This window comes from Sipha flava, unplaced genomic scaffold, assembly GCF_003268045.1.
Source record: "Sipha flava isolate LNK unplaced genomic scaffold, YSA_version1 3_pilon_pilon, whole genome shotgun sequence".
Taxonomy (NCBI): Eukaryota; Metazoa; Arthropoda; class Insecta; order Hemiptera; family Aphididae; genus Sipha; species Sipha flava.
This window is the reverse complement of record NW_020273108.1, coordinates 1,930,869-1,952,025: the sequence shown is the minus strand read 5'-3', so window position 1 is coordinate 1,952,025 and position 21,157 is coordinate 1,930,869. Positions and strand designations below refer to the sequence as shown.

The following is a 21,157-nucleotide window of genomic DNA, read 5'->3' as shown; positions in this document are numbered from 1 at the left end:
ACTTTATACTATCAGAGAAATAAGAAACTCAATTTTTTTAATGATTTATTATTTTTTAAAAATAAAAAACTACATTATAATAAACAAATTTTTTATTAGAGTCACTCAAAATTCACCAAATATTTTCTTAAAAGAATAAACATATTTTATAAATATAAAATTTTAAATTATCGCATAAGCAATATTCTCAGTGTCGCGACAAATTTTTGAAAACCCCCAGCAATAAAACATATCCATGTTAAAAATAACAATCTTTAACAATGGTGTTCTTCATTTCGAAGGGGGCCCGAGCTCCTCGGCCCCTTCCCCCCTCCATAAATACGCCCCTGGTCATTAGATATTATATATGTTAGATGTAAGGTTTAAAATTACAATTTACTAATAATATTTGTGATACTTGAGAGTTTGATCATTTTTAGAGTTTGGCTTTCGTCGAGTGCTTCTGTTATATTGGGTGGCATGTTCAGGTCAGTGTGTATTAAGGAATATTTTGTACACTTTCACTATATGTTTGATGGTTATTGCTTTGTGGTATTTGTCACATATTGGTTAAAGCTCTATTTTAATTAAGTATGAGTATGTGAAAAAGGACACTGCGATTCTGATGCAAGTAGTTGGGATATTTTGCCGTCGGTTGAAGTTGCTAGAAAAATGCCATTTTTTAATTATTTTTTTATGTTTATGAACTTGTTAGATATTGGTATTGGATTCTAGATTTTTTTATTAATATGATTTTTTAAATCCTATATGGACATTTTGTTTATTGTTGGGTTTGGAATATTTTTTTTGTTTTACTTATAATAATAATAAATGTGATTATTTTATTTTTAACATATTAGTAAAATATGAACTAATTTTGTTCTCAGCATTTTAACAACTTAAATACAGTCGAACAAAACTAGCAATTAGAGTTTTATATATGTTTATAAAAATTAATATAAGCATACTTCAATAATTTTTTATCCAAATATAGTAATTTGAGACATATGATAATCCATATTTCCATCTATTTACTTTATAATAATATTATCAACTTTTTATATCTTGGTTTTTTCAAAATTAACAATATTTCTTATTTTAAACAAAATATGTAGACGTAACTAGATTTTATATTTATATAAATAAATATCACATTATATGTTTAAGACACATATGTTAAGTTAAAATACTTTTTTTTTTACCTAATTTTTAAGTTAATAATTTCATATGACAACTACGCAAAAATATATGAAAGTACTAAGAATTATACGTCATGTGATTATAAACTATTAAATAGTATTTTATTCAATATGACTGTATAAATAAATAAAATGAAAAAATTCAAACTTCATATGACCACAGTATTAGCAATATGTTCAATGCATATATTTTAATCGATAAATTAGCAACATCACTCTAAATTTTAGTACAATGTGTTCTCATTTACTCAAAAAAGATGATAAATAAAATATTATAAGTGTATCATCGTTAACGTGATACGTCAGTTTTGGTGTTGCATACCAAATATCGAGCCCCAGTACCAAGCACGTGTCCAGGGGGAATCCATGGGATCTGCTCTCCCTGCCCCCTCCCCAAAAAAATTTTATATGGGTATATAAAATCATAATCCTTATAATTAAAATCAAAATATTTGTTATTAAATGCGAATTATTCAAAAATATTTTATTGTATTATTGAATAAAAATAAACCACTGTAGAACGATCGAGTTTCAAATATTATTTTATCGAGAGCTGATGTTTCGAAGCTTAGAAATCGAATCATATTCTATGAAGATTGTATATCTAAAAATATGGTTGGGTCTGATTTAATATTATAGTGTAAAAAATGGATAAATGCAGAAAAAAAAATTTAAATTATGGATATTTTGAATTCAATAAGTTCTTCAAGTGGCATAAAATCAATAATCCTTTGATTAAAGCGAGCATCCATTAATTATATTAAATAGTCAAGAAAAGGAATAAAAGTAGAACATTTAAAATATATTTCTGGATTTTCAGAAATAAAGTTTTCTCTCTAAGTTTCCCTTTTACATACTCGTGGCATTTTTATTTCAATATTAACTTTTTTTCCTATGTTGATAACGTCATTAAATATTTGATAGTGACTCGCCACAATCTTGCATGATAACCATCAAAAAGATAGTGATAATCATGATAGAAACTAGAAGTATTAGTAATCTGTAATATCTACGTCAAAGACAAATACCTGTTATTCGTTAATCGTCAAAATTTAGTTAATACCAAAGGTTTAAAATACTTAAATAAAAATAGTAGTATACTAGTTTAGTACATAGATATACTATACATATAAATATGGCCCATGGGGGGGGGGCTGTAGCCCCTTAGCCCCCCCTTAGCTACGCCACTGAATATATGGCTATCTACTGGTCAATGTTGTTATCAACTCTTGGTGGAACATGTCCTTATCAATCAATTTAATCAATTTTTTTTTTTAATTTAATCCATGTTGTGACTAATGACTATTTTGAATTGAACTTACAATGTTAGCAATTCATGGAGGGTTCTATTAATAGCTGAATAAATGGTAGATGATCTGGCAAAAAAGCCAAAAAAATTAAATTTTATATTATAAAAATTAAAAATGTATTAAATATTCTATTATATTCAATTGTTATCATAATTATTTTTTTTTGTACATTATAATTATTAAATATAACATTAAATTTCATAATTAGGTGGGTGTGCACTGAAAGAGTCCTATACATATTTATATAGAAATTATTCAAAACCCCTCCACATTGAAAATTTCTGAGAATGCCACATTTCTTCTAACTATCAAAATATCTTTTTTTTCGACCTAGAAAAGAAAACTTTTTGTATGTTATTATAAATAAAAACAGCTGACAAAATCAAGAATAATTTTTAATAAATCAAAATATAACATACAAAAAATAATAATTTTGGATTCAATTGCGCTAAAACCATCGCCTATATGTATCTATATATATAAAATCCAAATACCACTGACTCACTGATCGCTGTGTCTCAAAAACTACGCAACGTACGGACTTGAAATTTCGAATAGAGGTTCTTCTCATATTTTGACCGTGCAATAAGAAAGGATTTTCAAAAATGTTGCGTTTTAGTGCAAATTTATTTATTTATTTATTTTTTTTTTTTTTTGCATAAATTAATTATTTATATTCGATTAATATTTATAAAAAATTACACTTATCTTATAACATTCACAGTTGATTCAAATGAAAATTAAATCAATTTTCAACAATTGAATTCGCATACAAGTATAAATCACGCAATTAGTAACGTTTTACTACTTACAAATCGATTTCAAATAATTAATCAACTATTGATTATTCACATTCGATACAAATTATTAAATTAGTGCATAAATTAATGTATGCTTATTAGGATTCCTAAATATCCGTACATCTCATATTTTTAATAATATCTAAAAACAGCGGTAATATTTAATAGGGATCGACAAAAATATTTGAATTAGAATATCCACAAAACGTACAGTTTCCATTCATGGACTTTTCCTTGTACGTTTCGAAAAACCAACAGATGCAAACTCACCCGTTGATTCAATGGTTCGAATTTTTAGATATCGGAGACGGAACATTAAATATTTGAAGAAGTCTGGAACTCAAAAAGATATAATAGATACAATATGTTATCTGAGAGTAATAATATAATATGACGCAATACATGTTATTGACAGTGTTTCATGTGGGAAGCACATAACATAATAGTCAGTCGGCCTCTCCTTGTTTACATGAACATTATTATTGTAATATTGCACCGAAAGTCGTCAAGGCCATTCGCTAGAACTATCGGACCTTCCTTCCGGACGACAGTTGGAGAGCAATAGTTTCGTGTAAAGCTGCAGTGTAAATATATGACACATGTTTATTATACATTTACATAAATACTTGTATGTATATGTGTCTACTTCGCACGACTTAAGAACCAGTCGGCTGTACATCCCGTTTATAAATAATAATATAAAACAATACTTAAAATATGTAAGTATATTTATTTATTTTTTTATTAAAAAAAAAAATGTTTTCAAAAATGTATGTTGAAAAAAAACAATACTTAAAGATACTTAAAAGAACTACTATCGGGATTAGTAATTTAATTAATACGAGTATAAATGTGTACGTATCAATAAATATCTAGGAAAATTAACTATATTATAACTATAAATAACTTATAGTAAAATTATGTTCTTAGACAATTTTTTCACGAACAGTTTTAATTATATTTAAAAAATTTGAAAAGTATACCGTAAACGGTGGTATAAACATTAAAAAATATCAAATCTCTACAAATATTATTTTTTAAATTATAATGAAAACATATATTTTATATTGTTGAAAACTGGTATATCGTAAATTTTGCCATTTTTTTTTTTTTCTAAATATTTTCATATATTTTTCGTAATTGTTAAGAAAAATGTTAAGAAATTCATAAAATTACTCTCGCCAAGTTACTAATTAGACCTTTTCTATCTAAAATCTTATACAGTTGTGATAATCAGATCAATTATTTTGGTCAAACATAAAAAATACACATATCATGGTAAAACCAATACATTCCTCGTTTCAATCTGAATCTAAAATGGCAACAACATGTTCATATAGGACATTGAAATATTTTGTAGATTAAGGCATCACATTAAGGTGATGGCAAACGAGAATATTAAAATTCAATTAGACGCTTACGGCAAGGTCCTGGAATAACTTTAACCCTGATCTCGAGAAATATTTATTTACTAATATACGTGTAATACTTATTGATTGTTATAAACAATATTCATTGATTTGGCAGATAAGTATATTTTTATGGATTTATAAACGTGATTAAAACAAAAAACTTAATCATATTAGCTTCACTACTACACCATAACTCAGCAGCAATATTATTATTTTTTTTAGACACCTTTATTAACAATACATAACATTATACATAACCTACTCATAACCTATAGACATATAAATATATTATTATAAAATTTGTACTTCAAATAATTGTCAACAGAACGCAATTTTATATTAATTTTACCAAGTAATGGTTAATTAATTTTTTAGGTTATATATTTAAAAATCAATTTATATATATATATATATCCTTGAATTACAATTCATCTATAAAATAGTAAGAATGTATGCGATATTTATATATTTATCATTCAACGACGATACCGCATAAATAATAATACACCATAAACTTTATTTTAAATTGCAATCCATGTATGTATCATTTTACTAAAGAATAATTGAGTTAAATAATTAAATTAATTGTATGTACATTATACAGTAAAATTTCATTTATAATCATATAAGAACACAATAATTATGTTTAAACATGGAATATGAGTACAAATAGATATGACAATTAAATCATTTTAACTAGTCCTATGTAAAAAATTAAATAGTTAATTTATCAAATAATTTTGTCGTTTATTTGCTTATATTACAGGTAAAATACAAATTAATAAGTTTATTCAGTATTCAATTAAATATTTAAATTGTTGGCTACTTTGATGCTAAATAATTCTTTCTAAAATATAAAAATATACTTCATATGTATATAAAATCTTATACTATTAAGTAATTATATATAATATAGTAATATTATTAATAATTAAAGAAAAATTAATTCAACATGAGTTGCAATCAGCAGAGATATTTTTGGAAAGTTATTACTTTTAAGGAAATTATAGTTATATTATTTTAAACTAATTATAAATTTGTAAAAATTAAAAATATTCAAACGGATATCTACTCGTATTTGATGTTTTTTTTTAAGTATTGTTGTAGTATATTATTACGTCAAACAAATCGTTCACAAGTTATAATTTAATTAATGTAATAAGTAGCAATGTGATGCGTGTGAAATAAATAACCAATTATTAATGTTTACAACTTACACATTTTTAGTGTTAAATTCAACACAATAATGTACATATTAATATACTTAAAATAAGTACATTGTTAATATATTAGTAAATCATTCATTTAAAATACAAAACACAAAAAGGTCCGAAAATTCATTGTCTACATTTCAAACGCAAAAACATAAAACAACTTTGACTACAACAACTGCTACAAGTCTACAACATTCAATAATATAGTAGTATTTTTAAGTTGAAAAAAATTTAAATATTTTAAATACCACGCATGTCACACCTTTAATATACACTGCAAATATGCGCAATGACAAAAATGTCACGAACATATTAAAAATCTCACTAGATTATTAGATACACATGTGTTTTCTTTTAGCTTTTTTATATCGCAGACTAACATTGACCTCGTTACCACAATCTACTATTATTAACAGACCATGGCATATCGACTGCTAGACATTGAACCGTTTGGAGTCATTATAAGTCATTTCAGACTTTCAAGATCATGCTGTAGATACTCTGGAGTTTTCAACAAATATTTAAAACAGGCATAAAATGAATATTATTTTTCTTGACAATTTGCATAGAGTTTCAGAAAGTTTACCGTTCTAGAACTTGAACTTTAAATATTAAGATAAAATACGAATGCTATATCAATGATTTAAAACGCCAAGTGCGATATTTTACGAAACAGATTTTTTGACCTGGACGACGAGATATGAGAATTGATATAGTTATTTGATATAGTTTGCACTGTTGTAGTGCCACTAAATATGTTTCAAAATGAACCGAATCCACATTGTCAAAGTTACAGTAAATCCGAGGGATAAAAGCCGAAAAGCAGCACAGACGAGAGCTGATAAATTTATCGCTTTGTGTAAACATAGCAAATAAAACCAGGGTATAAATGTCGTATTCACTACGTGACGAACATCAACACGGAATAAATGTATATTATATCTTCGCAATTAAAAACAATAATAATAATATTGGTGAAAATGATATGAACTATAGCAGTAATTATGTTGACGAACGGTTTTGCTTTCACTGACGCTTATTGATGCATAAGAAATTGATGAAGAAATTATTGGAGCAAAATACACACCTCGGTGTTTGGACTGTTTCGTCGCAACTCCAGGGGAGGGGAGGCGAGCTATGTAAACATTGAAAACCAAACGTCTGTGCAAGTGAACGGAAAAATGGTTGTCGTGTGATAATCCAGAAGATTCAGCTTTTAATAACCGGAAAGAGACACACTCGCTAAATGGAGCGATTTACTACGATATAGTGCCGGGTTGTACAACTGACGTGAGTCTGAAACTAACAATAATCTTCGCCAAGTCTTGTTCACGGACGGTATATATAGAGGAGTAGTTTTATTCCTTAGAACTTCTTCTCTACGTTTCGCACTCGGAGACAATATACAAATTTATTGTTGGGTCAAAGATTTGGCACTCGAATCCTAATGTCACTTTAATCATTGTAACCGTCAAACGACACAGTACGTTTCTACGTATTTGTATTGTAAGCGAATATTAAGTTATTGAAGGAAAAAAATTTCAACCCTTTCCAGTCCAACGTGTGATCACTTTGGAATTTTAATTTTTAATTTTTTTCTAAATTACTACATAGAACATCAATAAGTCGAAAAAAAAATTTATTTTATTATTTTATATCCATTGGTAGAAGATCACAATTTTTAACCAATTCATATTATTACTGACCATTGATTGACGGAAGATCGGCTTTGCATCTACAACGATACCCCCGATTAACACTGATTAACACCCCTTCGCCGGGTGTTACTATCGCAACGGTTACTATTACACGGTATTGTCGAACACTCCATTTGTGCAATCGTCCAAATCCGTATACACGTTGAACCTACGGTGCTATATGCGCTCACTAATTGCAGAAAGGGGACATGTCCACAAATGTTTTTTTTTTACAGGAGACACGTAAATCTACCTAGGCAAAACTTAGGAAAGAGGTAGGTTTAAAAATGAGTACATTACCTTAACACTCACTTTTCTGAATGTTTTAACGCAGCGGTTCTCAAACTTTTTTTTCCGCGGTGCCTTTTTTTAGACTCAATTTAGTTACGGTGCCCTGCTGTGAATAACATGAAAGACAGGACAAAAAAAAAATACTCATTGATAACTAATTTTATTAATTTTATTAAAATTTTAACTTAATTATAAATTAACGAATTTTTAAACTTAACAATTAAATAAATAAAGTTTTTGTTATCATTATTATAATTATTGTATAAAAATATTATAAGGTTAAAATGAGAATGTCCGAATAAACAATAGAAAATATTTCATTATTTGCTATAAAGTTTTTACAAAAACAATAAGGGAAAAAATATCTAAACATTTTAATTTATTTTTTATGAACCGTAGACCACGGTGCCCTTAGAAAGTGCTCGCGGTGCCCCTAGAGCACCGCGGTGCACAGTTTGGGAATCGCTGTTTTAACGGATTAGTCCTGTTTTTACATAAAATATGTGTTTAAGACAGATAAACACAAATCCGTGAATAACTAAATTTCCCAAAAATTGGACGTGTCCCCTTTCAGCGATTAGTGATTCATATGCGCTCACGGCCGGTGTTGAATTCACTGCAACGCGCAACCCGTCACACGGTCGCAACGACGGTACACGTCGCGTTGACATCGCAGGCGCGAGCACCGTTGTCCCGCGGTGGAGGGAAAAGCAACGCGGCGGTTTGCGGGACGCGTCCGGGCCGACGAGTGCGACCGGCAACAGTGTCATCCAACCGCTCCGACGCTATGCGCCGCCACCGGTTCGTCCTGACAATACTGTTACTGTTGCCGGCCGTCCGGGCCGCGGTCGACACGGGAAACGCACAGCGCGCACGGCCCAAAAACGGTACGGCACCGCTTCGCGAAAAAAAACGAAAAAAAAATAACCAAAACACAATTTAACGTCTTGGGTGCTGCGCGTCCAGCGGTAACGCGGCGACCGTTCGATGTCCGTCGTATTCTATTTTCATTTTTTTTATTTTGTTTACGGTTTTTTTTTTTTTTTTTTGCGCGCCATGCGGTCCCCAGTTTTTTCTATTCGTTTTTCGTTTTTTTTCGTCCTCTTTTTTTTTTTTTTTTTTTTTCATATGCGTGCAGATGATTCGTCCCTCAACAGCCTGGAAGACGTGGACCTCAGCTGCGACGGAGGCAGATGCGGCTCGAACGAAGACGACGCGTCGAGTTGGACTACCACCAAGAAACGTAAGCGAACCCCTACAACGGGTCTTACGTGCTTATCACGTGGACGGCTTACGCGACAATCTTTTAACGTTTAATTAACACACGTTTCCGTTTCCGTTTCTTTCGGATGAGAAATCGGAAAAATGTTTTTCAAAAGATCTACGAACGTTATGTATAATTGATGAATGATTCATTCGTTAATCGTTAATCGTAATAATTATATTGGAAATAACTTTGTACGTCTTCGCGTAACGTTGTCGCCTCGATCGATTAACACGTTCAACAATCTCTATTACGAGTATATTTCGATCTCGGTACACACGTGTGCATATTACGGGAGAATGTTATTATTTTTTAATTATCCGGGTCAGTATAGATAGGTTTTATTCAGATTGTTGATTTAATAAAGGGATAAAAACGATAATTACGGGATAAAAAAAACGCGCTATACCTTTGAATTACAGTCTGCAAAGAGTAACTTTAAAATGTTTGTACTTTTTGAACATTTTTATCGTCAACACATTAGTCCATAGTGAATACCTACGTTCGTTTTTTGTATTTTAAATATTAATCTCATGGTGTATATTGTATTTACGAATTTTATTCTACGAATTTATGACTAATTAACAAGTCGCGAATTATGTAGACGCTCTGAAATAAGATTCCTATTGGTTATTGATACAAAATATTGGTCGAGACAACGGAAGGTAGTTTTAGTCTCTTGAACTCCGTTACAACCGACATGCATTGCAATTGCATTTATACGTAAATATAAAGTAAAAACAACTTATTTACACTGTTACTGTTTTTTTAGAATCCTATTAAAATTTACTAAGTAAGAACTATTGAAGTTTAGAAAAGTTTTTACCTACATATATGCAGTTTATGTATATATATACATAAGTATATAGTTAGATTTTTCAAGTCTGTACAATTCACGACCTTCGTGGCTTTCAACGATTTTTTTATGTTGCCGTCACCTTTTGATCTATCATGACACAAACACTCTCTCACCTCCGCTCCATATTTTATACTCCGCAGTGTGTATTTCACTTATTTTTCACTTTTTTCTTTTCTTCAACAATATCCTCCGATATATCCATCTTCTTGTGTTCAATAGTACGTAGTTTTCCGTAGAAAAAACATTGATGTGTTAGTACTCACTTCACCGCCATACATTTTTTCCCCATAGGTGGGTACATATTATTATTTTTTTATTTTTATTTTTTATTATTCGTTTCATTTTACTTCCAATTTCTTTTATGCGTACATAAAAGAAATGTCTTTCCATTCAACTTTAAGGTTTTTATACAAACTACTTTTATTTGAGTTACGAATATACTACAGTTAGAATAAATTGTATAAGTAACAAATCGTTTATTTTCCACATTGGAGCGTGGTTAATAATCTGTGTGATGAAAATTTGTTCATTCCAGTAGTATTTTCGAAATTATTTTATCTTAGTGTTCAAAATTAAATAAATTATGAATAGCCAAATTTTTACTAACATCTGTAGAGTTTGTAAAACTACGATTATATATATAATTTCTAAACGATTTCGATTCGATTTTTTTTTTTTTAATTTTTTTGACTATAAATCATTCCTTTCAATTATTATATATATATATTAATAATTTGACAATTAAGAACTAATATTTGAAATCTATATATTTTTATTTTAGGTGTGAAATATATATTGTTTTAAAAATAAAATCGCTGCAAAATCTATAAAAGTGTTTTACAGTCTACGAACTACGATGATTTTTCAATGAGTTTGAAATATATATTTTGAAACTTTACATCATATTTATATATAAGTATATTGTTTGAAAGCAATCACAAATGGAAAATGTTTATATTTAATTATTCATAAATACAATTGACTATCTTATTAGAATGACCTTCAAGAATAATAAATCCAAATGGCCTCCTGGCCCAACTGCAATTATTACATTTTACCAGATTGATTTCGATAAATCTCTGCTTATATCATTAAATATATAGATGTAATATACCATACAATTTATTTTATTATAATGTACAGATTTGCCATTCGATTGTTTATTTGGAAACACAAATTATACGAGTAGTAAAGAAAAATTTCAATACAAAGCAGTTTTATCTGTTGTCGAAAAATAATTAATTGATTAATCGGTTTCTATTGTTTTTACAGATAGATCGTAGATAGTACGGATTGATTACTCTTATAAGAACATATTATAGTGGTGGCATTCACAAAATTGCCGATTGATATTTCAAAATTGTATATTATATGAGAATTGTTTAATCATTTTGTTCCACATGAAATAATATTAAAAATATATGATCGTAACATCTTTGAATTTATTTTTGGAATTAATTTTTATTATTTTATAACAAATTAGTAGTAACTAATGAATGTATTAAAATATCTGAAATAGCATGTACTAATATATAAAAAGTATCTTAAAAATTTTTGAGAATTTTGAAAAGAAATCGCTCATTCTTCGTGTTGAGTAACCCTTTTAAGCAGTCCATTGGTTAAGGCAACCTGTAATTACAGAACCTATAATTTTTTTTCGTCAATAATAATTTGAAATATATGTTTGAAGGAATATTATTCACACGGGTTTAAATAAAACGTCTACTTAAAGTATATAAATACTGCGTAATAAGTGGTTAATAATTAGATGTTATAAAATTAATTTTATCAGTTTAATGGTTCTATATATGATAACTAGACTTAGGGATTTCTAGCATTAGCATACTTTTTTTAATTATTGTTAAATTTTGTAGAGTACGAAATAAATTCGTTTCTCAGTGCCATGATATCGGATTTAAAATTTGAATGTGCATATTTTTGCATATTTGATAGATTTTACAGGAGATTGCATATTTTAAAATTGTTATGTTTATTTTGCATATTTTGACAAATTTTTCTAATTTAAAATTAAAAATTATAAATGCATATGTATATATTTCAAACGATCGAAAAAAAATGTACTAAGAGGGCTTAATACTTCCAATAATATGCTATCTGCAAACTACCTCTCTTATCTCGTTATAATTTTTGTGTAAGTATAAATAATACAATAAACTCATATCAATCGTATAACCCGCTGGATATCTACTGAATATCGATAAAGATAATAGCCGATATAGAATAATAGATTATTTATTTAGTTTAGTCGATTATTATCCGTCGTTGTTTTTGCGTCTCGCAACCACGCAACGCCGAATCATACGTAAAACGTCGTATGGTTATATTTTGTAACATTGTGTTATTCCGAAAGTACAACAGTCTACAAGTAGCTGACTACAAAGTTTTGTTTCGAAGTTTAAAGATACATTTACATCCAATGGACACATTTTATTTTTTGTACTATGTGATAATTTTTTTTTTTTTTTTTTTAATGCATATAACTAAATGCATATTATAATGCATATTTTAATGATTTTAGAAGCATATTTGCATGCATATTTGTTTTTTTTTTTAAAAAAAGCTATAAGTCCCTAAGCTTAATGATAACATTCTCAAGCAAAACTTGTAATTTCAAATAGAATTAGTACCTTAAAGCTTTTCAAAAGATTGACACGTATGTATATATTATCCCTGTACGATGTAATTGAAGTATCCAAGAAATAATTCAGAAACAATAAATGCATTATTTTTAGTATTAAAAATAATTAAATAAGTTGATTACTTTAATATAATACACAAAGTTAGTTTTAATGATAAAACATAACTTATACTCATTTATACTACTGGCTTATAGTAAATACGATTTTTTAAAGCCATCTTCATGTTTCTCTTTATCCAAAACATATATAGACAATTCAATTATAAATATTTACCATGAATTGTTATCATAATTATATATATATTATAATCATAACTATAATTATTATTTAACCATCACCATTATCACATTTCTTAAAATTGAAATCAATACTTTTTCCGCAATACAGATAACTATACAAATATAAGCAATAATAAAAAAAACAATGTTTTCAACGGTTTTCATTTTACATAAAACCGTATTAACAAAAAAATCTATGATTTTATTTTTAAGTTTTAATTAAATATGTATTATACCGTAAAACTTATCGTAAATAACTAACTAAAAGTAAATATTAAATATATTAATAACATAATTCAGTAAATAATTTATTGAAATTTAAATAATATTTTAATAAATGTTTGATTTTTTTCGTAGCAAATATTTTTCAACTGACCAATAAATCATGTCCTGTGTTCGAATTGCCTTCAGTTTTCCCTCGGCAAAACTGTAACACTGACAGAGACTGTTGGCCCAGAATATGCTGTGCATATGGCGGACTTAAGGGTCAGAAATACTGTCGGATTCCTTTGCCAAGTTGGCGAAACGATTTACTAAAGACCATTACAAAAAGTAAGTACTTATACATATTTTCTATCATTGAAATATATTTTTAACAATGATTTTGCATTGATTATCCGATAGAACTTTGGATTATATGTTAAATGAAAATTCGAAACAAATTTGAATCTCCTCTAAATTTTTTTCTTAAATTACATACCTACATAAATAGATAAATAAAAATATCGATATATTTTAATAGGCATTTTTGATTAGTTTTAGTACCTACCAAACTTATATTTCCAACAGCTCAACCACAATAAATGAATAACAATCAAAACACATATACATATTTTTACGCATTGACATATCAAATACAAAATGTTAAGTTGTGTCAACTTCTTAAATTTCAAAATTAATTAATTCAATTTTATCTTATTCATTTTAAAATATATTATTTATGTAATATTTTATTGACAATATAAATTACACAATGGAAATTATACATAAAATCACTTGAACAAATTTTAAAAATAAAATTCAACATATTATACTACATATAGAACATTTTTAATACGTATAATAAATTTTCCTTTGAAAATTGATTTATAAATATACATTAATATTAAAAACAAATTAAACAAGCAATTAAAAACAACCCTATATTCTCTTCCAGTTATTAAAAATAATAAACTCCATTCAAGAATCTGGAACAAAAACAAATAATAATTATTTTTTAATTACTAAAATGCTTTTAACAATAATTTAAATAAAATCAGATTTAGTTTTTTAATAGAACCAGAATCTAACAGATATAATCCTCTGAAAAATAATTTTATATTTCTGAATTCTAATAATAACAATATAAATTACATTTTGAATAAAATAAAACAAACAGAAATTAATAAAAAATATTTGAAACTAGTTGAAATTGCTCCTCGTATTTCCCAGTTCTGTGTAACATCCATATAATAAATTAATTAGAATTTTAGACTTTTAGTCAAGCCTTTGATTCTAATTAAATTGCTGTATAAAATCTTAACTGAATTAATTTTTCAAATATTAAATCCAACTTGAATTAAATAATCCATCATTTCCATTTTCAAATTCTGATACAATGATTAATAAGAACCTACGAATATAATATATTTATTAAAATCACTGTATACACTCAAGACATTTTAGAAGAATTTATTTTATTTCTAATTAAAAACACTATTACTATGCATTATTGGAAATTACTGTTTATCAGTTGCAATTTTTAGATAATCCTTTTATAAACCCATACAATTTAGAATAATCGATACTTCGATACAAATTTAAAAAAATACATCCATTGTTGAAATTAAAATGATTTTATTTTATAATAAATGTATAATAAAAAGTAATCTAAAAGTTATTTCAGTTATTATATAGTTTATAACAAAAAGGTAGTATCGAGTATAGTTAATTTTATGCGCATTACTTGCATTTGCGTGTATTGATATTATGTGACACTCAATTTTAACTTTTAACTGAAATTAATAATGTATTACTTTTAGTTTTATAAATAAGAATATTAATTGAACCTAATGAATGTAAAAACTTCTCAAAAGTTATTTACATATTATGATTGTCATACAATACATTTACAAGTGAACATAGATTTATTTTATAAATTATATAAAAATAAAATATGAAGGATACTATAGTTAAAGGATAACGTACTAATATAAACTCGGTAAAAATTTAAAATCAAAATGAATTCTAAACATTGAATTATGTTTTAATGTATTGTATTGACACTTGTCTGCCACAACGTTAACATATATATAAATCACGCAGTTAAATTATTTTCAACCGGAACACTAGATTTATGTGTACAGATATGCGTATATGTATATACTATATATTATACTGAAACGTTAAAAAACAATTAAAAAAAAAAAAAAAAAACCATTGGACCAATGATCAATTTAAATACATACGGATTTTCAATCGTTCCAAACGACCGCGCATGTTCTCAAACCGTTTTCAACTACCCATAATAATAATAATAATAATAATATCCGAACGATATTTATTTGATGTTTTATTACTTACACTTCTAACGTTCGACCACCTGAAACATAAACATTTTCGATTTTCAATTTTTGGAATGGACCCTCCGAGTTGCGAAGTGAAAACGCATACAGATATATTGAAAAACGTGTATGGTTTAGAAAATAAAAAATAAAAATAAAAAACCTACCGTACGTCCATTTCGTTTATTGGTGAAAACAAAATGTTCGTGATCAAATAACTCCTTTCGACTTTGGAAAAAAACGTATTCATAGATATACAGTCGTAAGTTCGCATATTGCACGTTTCCGGTTTAAGGGCGGATGATAATATAAACCCATTGACGTGTATACTTATGGACATAGCGCCGACGAATTGTACCTATGCTACAAAGACCTTAATCTTGAGCTGTGTCCACGTACGAATGGTGTTCAAATGCGTACAGGATTGGTTAACGAGAAAACAATAATTACGGTTTACACGTTGCTGCTGTGTAAACCGTACAATTTTAATTTTTAATTCCACTCGCGCAATAGAATACATTAATTTATGACATCTGAATTCGTTTGAATATTGTAAAACGATCGTACAACTGAATTTGGGTACATGTATGTAACCAGACGCGCCTGCACAAGCCCGAGACTTTGCTGGTTGGACAACTCGAAACCACTCAAAACCAAGTAATTTACTGCAACGAAAACGCCTACCACGTATACTGCAGCATTCGTACACCCAGTAACGTAAATCGAGAAGTTCATGGAATGCTGTGACTGCATTAAGGTTCTAATCTATGTGGCCTTTATGCCTTTTCGGAACACTTTTGTTTTTTTATCGTTCGTTAGCAAAAATATGTATATGTTGAAAAGTTAAAAAAATAATAAATAGGTAATAAATTTTCCTTTTAGTATTATACAAGTACTATTTAAATAAACGACGACGTATATATTTAAAAATATGAAAAAAAATCAAAAACCTTGTAATGTAAAATGTTATCTATTTTATTCGTCAACAAACATACGAGTACATCACTATTGTGTATATACATTTTCTCTAGACAAATTATTTCAAAAAGTTCCATGTAAAAAATAATTTGTTCATTATTTTTTAATTTATAAAAAAGTTGTTATAACTATCACTTATTGTTTTAGTTGTTAATTTTTTTATTTTTTTTTTTTTTTTAATTATGAAAGGGTCTTTAAAAGTTAAATTTCGTTTGTTCAGCTAAAAAAATATTATATTACAAATGCTATAAAATAAATGAAATTGTTGTTCAATACAATCCTTATAGACCTCTGGGTGTGACATACGTGACCCTACCTGTATTTCCGCGAATATAGGTGCAAAAATTATAAAAAATTATAATACGTCATATTTAAATAACCTAAATTATAAATTTATAAAAAAAAAAAAACGGGTCTGAAAGGGTTAATAAAATTCGAAATATCAATGAAATACACCGTGATGGTACGGACGTCTGGTTCGCGTTTAAACCAAAAGAACTAGGGGTATATTTATACGACCGTATAAAACGTGTATGTCCAACGCACGCTATATAGCATGCCCAAACAACGTGTCAATATTCTCGTAACCGACGAGTACGGAAAACTATTTGTATCAGGTCCAGTTCAACAGTAGATTTCTGGGAGCCGATTAAAATGTAAAACTACCGACTATCTGATCTCGGGAACCGATTCGATTGCGACGCGCGCGCACCACACACGTCGTCGAACGCTAACGTGCACGTCATTTTCTTGTTATTTTCAGGCCTCCGGTCGAACCGGCCAGGATACCTACAGTGCAGCGCGCCGCCGCCCAAGCGGTACGACCTGTTCCCGCGGAAGTGCCGGTCCACCGTGGACTGCTTGCCGGACCTGTGCTGCCCGGAGAACGGCAAGAACGTGTGCCGGCCGCCCAAGGAATCGATAATGCCGCTCGTCGACCGACTGTCCGTTCGCACCGCCGCCGCATTCCGTTTGCCACCCCCGTCCAGGTCGCGGCGGCGGCGGCGGCGGCGTCCGTCTTAACCCTACACAAGTGGACACCCCGACAACACACGTTCCATTACACCTCTGAAGGCTCATCATCGTCACCCCTCTTCAATCCCTTTCTTCTCTATCATATCCATCCATCACACACACTCTCTCTCTTTTTCACTCTTTTTTTGTGTGTGGTTAACGATGATGACTTCACACGTCACCTACCACGTCCGTGTCGCAGAGTAAAAAAAAATAAAATAATTTATGTATTTGAGATTCGTAGGCAAACTGAACGCTGTATTGTTTTAATCGATTCAAGACCGTAGTGAATATTTTCAGCATTGCAATACAATTCAATAAACACCACATAATTGTAAGTACTGCAATGGATCCACGGACTCGTTGAATATTTCGTTAACTCATTCCTTTCGAGTAGAACGTGAACGAAATTCTCACGCGTAATGGATTTGCTCACTTTTCAGACTGTTCAAATCGCGTTTAAATTACTATTTTTGATCGATTTATTTTTATTTGAATAGGAAAATGCATGTAATCGTATAATATAATACATTTGTACAGCAATACACATTACGGCTAGATAACCAGATAGTCAAAAATATTTATTATTGTTTTCCGCCATTTTTCGTAATTGAAATATTATTAAAATAAATATGGCATCATCGACGACTGTAGAATGCGATTGTCTTTAAAAATTAAAAATAAATAATTTAGACGAACATCATACAAACACACAAATCCATATACTTTATGTAATTGTTTACAGTGAATTCGTACAGATTTACTATTTAAAATTCATTGTTTTCTGCAAAACGTATTTTACGGTCACATACTGGAAGTATACCTGTACAAGGTTTTCTCAGATGTAAGCAACATCATTCCAATGGTCAATTTTGGTCCTGTTGAAATATTTTTAATCGTAATATGTACCGAAACGATCATTATTATTATTATTATTATTTTTATGCGTTCGAAATCTAGTCAATTATAAATCGCTGATCGGGAACTACTACTCCCGCGAACGAAGTGACTATGTAAAAACGGTTAAAACCCTTATTCTTGTTTAATTTTATCGCATGCTGAGTACCTTGAATACATTTTATGTTTATAAATGGTATACCGTATGTCTAGGTACTATTATTGTTACTGTATTGTTGTACGTGTTTGCGTGTAATACGAAAACAGTAAATCGGTCCAAACGCGTCACGCTCGCCGTCCACTTGACTACTCGTTCAATAGGATTACTATCACGATAGACTTAAATCTACTATAATGAATTATTAGTTTTTCCTTTGGTGGAGAAGTCCTTCGTCGGAGATTTATGACATAATAACTATTTCCCTCCATCCTCTTGCGGCCGTCAATTCTCCCCTCCGTGTACACAATCACTCCGCACCGATTACGGGAATTCAAGTTAATATTATCCAAGATAATATTTTTACGTACGATCTATATTCCATGTTAACACTTTTATGACACGTTTTCTTCGGACGTTGCGTATGTACTGCATTTAATCCTCCGCCGCCGTTTTCCTGTTGCAAATTCCCTGACCACACTTCATATCCAATTAAAGATTTTATGAAAACCGAAACATTTTTAAAACCGACCGCCAAAACAGAACTATACAGCTGCGGCAACACAATGAAGAATAGAAAAGTCACTTTAGAATACCAAATGTAATCAAATTTGTGTGATTTTGAATTATATATAAGTATAAGTTTGTAAGGCTTATCGAATTTGATTGTTAGAAAAATAATTACTATTGTTGTTATTTAATTATTATTATTATTATTATTTTTATAAACAATAAATTATTATATTATTTATTAATATGCTCTTTGTTCTTTTATCAAAAAACGCAAGGTAAATAAGGTATAAACAATACCACTACATCGAAACCAATAATTCCTAACCGAAATCGTAGTTTTGGGTGACACAAAAACAGTATTCAACAATAAATACACCCATAAACCTATCCAGCAATAAAATAATTCCTCGTCTAACAGTGAAAAACCATTATTTAACACGCTTATTTCTATACATATTTTCAAACGATTGGAAGCTAATTACAAAAAATTATGAAAAATCAAAGTCAACCATAGAAGTGTCCGAAAACAAATTTTCAAAATCAAAAGAACTAAAAAGAGTACAAATTAAAATAGTTTGTCAATATTTCAAACTAATAACCATTGTTGAAAATTAATATTGTAAATTGTTATTGTAAACACATGGTAAAAAATGATAAACATTTTCTAATTATAAGTTTTTTTTTTATAATTCAGCCAAAACTATTGGTTTTTATTTTTTTATAAATATAGTAACTTTAGATTTACGTAACCGAAAATAATGTAATGAATTAGTTTTATATTATACCTACCTTTCCCCACTGTAAATGATAATTATAATACAAACTGTAATGTACCTATATAATTTCTCAATATAAGGATTCAATATTTTATATACAAGTACTTCCTCCATTAAAATAATTTCATTAAATTATTTTTTATTTAATATGAAATTTAAAATTGATAATGGTATTAAATCGATAACCCCATAATTATGACAAAATCAATTACGTAGAGTTGACATAATCTGCACATCATATTTGTACATGTTTATTAGAACAATTAGGTACATTCAATGCGTGCAATAAATAATAATAAACGAATAAAAATAAACTATAATATATATATAAATCATAGTAAACTAGTAATATTGATTATATATTACAACTTAAATGACCGCAAAATTTAAAAGCGAGACTGAACATTATTACATATAGTATGTTTGTAATTTTCTATTGTAACAAATATAATAATTTCTTATGTACAATTAAATACAATTAAAATAAAAAACAAACAAAATAAATTAATTCGATGATCAAAATAAAACTGTTTTCCAGTGAAGTATAATTTTTATATTAGTTGGATTTAATTGACAATCATTATTATTAAAACAATGACATTTGAATTATAATATAATATTTTAATAATTTCTACACGAGTAAAGTTTGGGCTTCAGTTCTCCACATACGGATTATTAAGGATTCCCTTAGTCTTTAACAAGAACAAAATAAAAAGTGAGGCCCCGAGTTATAAATCGGTTATCCTTATATACTAATATTTTATTAACTAATTAGCACAATCTATATTATTAGATTAATTGCGTGATGCGATTAATCTATTACAAAGGTTCTTTCAATTATTATACAGTCTACATATAATATTCATAATTAATACAATCTTTAACATTACATATATCACGTAATACTACAGTTGTAAAAAAAATTAAAATTATAAAAATGCATATAATAGCATATATTGATGTTTGTTGATTATTTTTGTACATTTTTAAAAGAATATAATGAAAATATTTAAAGGTTTTTAGAGAATATTAGCATTATTTTTAAGGTATTTTAAGAGTATAAATCTGGTCATTAATCATAACGAATGTAAATATCTAAACAAAACCCTAATTTTTTACTTACTGTTAATTATTTATTAATCCCAATTCATAGTAATACCACAGATTATAATAGGAAGTGAAACACAGCCAGACCCAAGGATCAATTGAATGAGCGGTAGAAACGTAGAAGAAATATTAGCTTCATGGATGGCTGATAATAGATCGAAAGATTAGCCAACGACATTAAAATGTGTGCGGTTCCAAAAAAATCGGAT

General features: G+C 28.5%; 1 protein-coding gene across 1 annotated transcript; it reads left to right on the top strand.

Annotated features, from left to right (window-relative positions):
• Positions 1-8,615: 8,615 nt before the first annotated feature.
• Positions 8,616-18,971, top strand: LOC112688679. Its single transcript, XM_025561993.1, has 4 exons — positions 8,616-8,789; positions 9,041-9,145; positions 13,321-13,515; positions 17,248-18,971. Exons 1-4 carry the CDS (start codon positions 8,690-8,692, stop codon positions 17,505-17,507), a joined length of 660 nt encoding a protein of 219 aa, XP_025417778.1. The 5' UTR covers positions 8,616-8,689; the 3' UTR covers positions 17,508-18,971.
• The last annotated feature ends 2,186 nt before the right edge of the window (positions 18,972-21,157 follow it).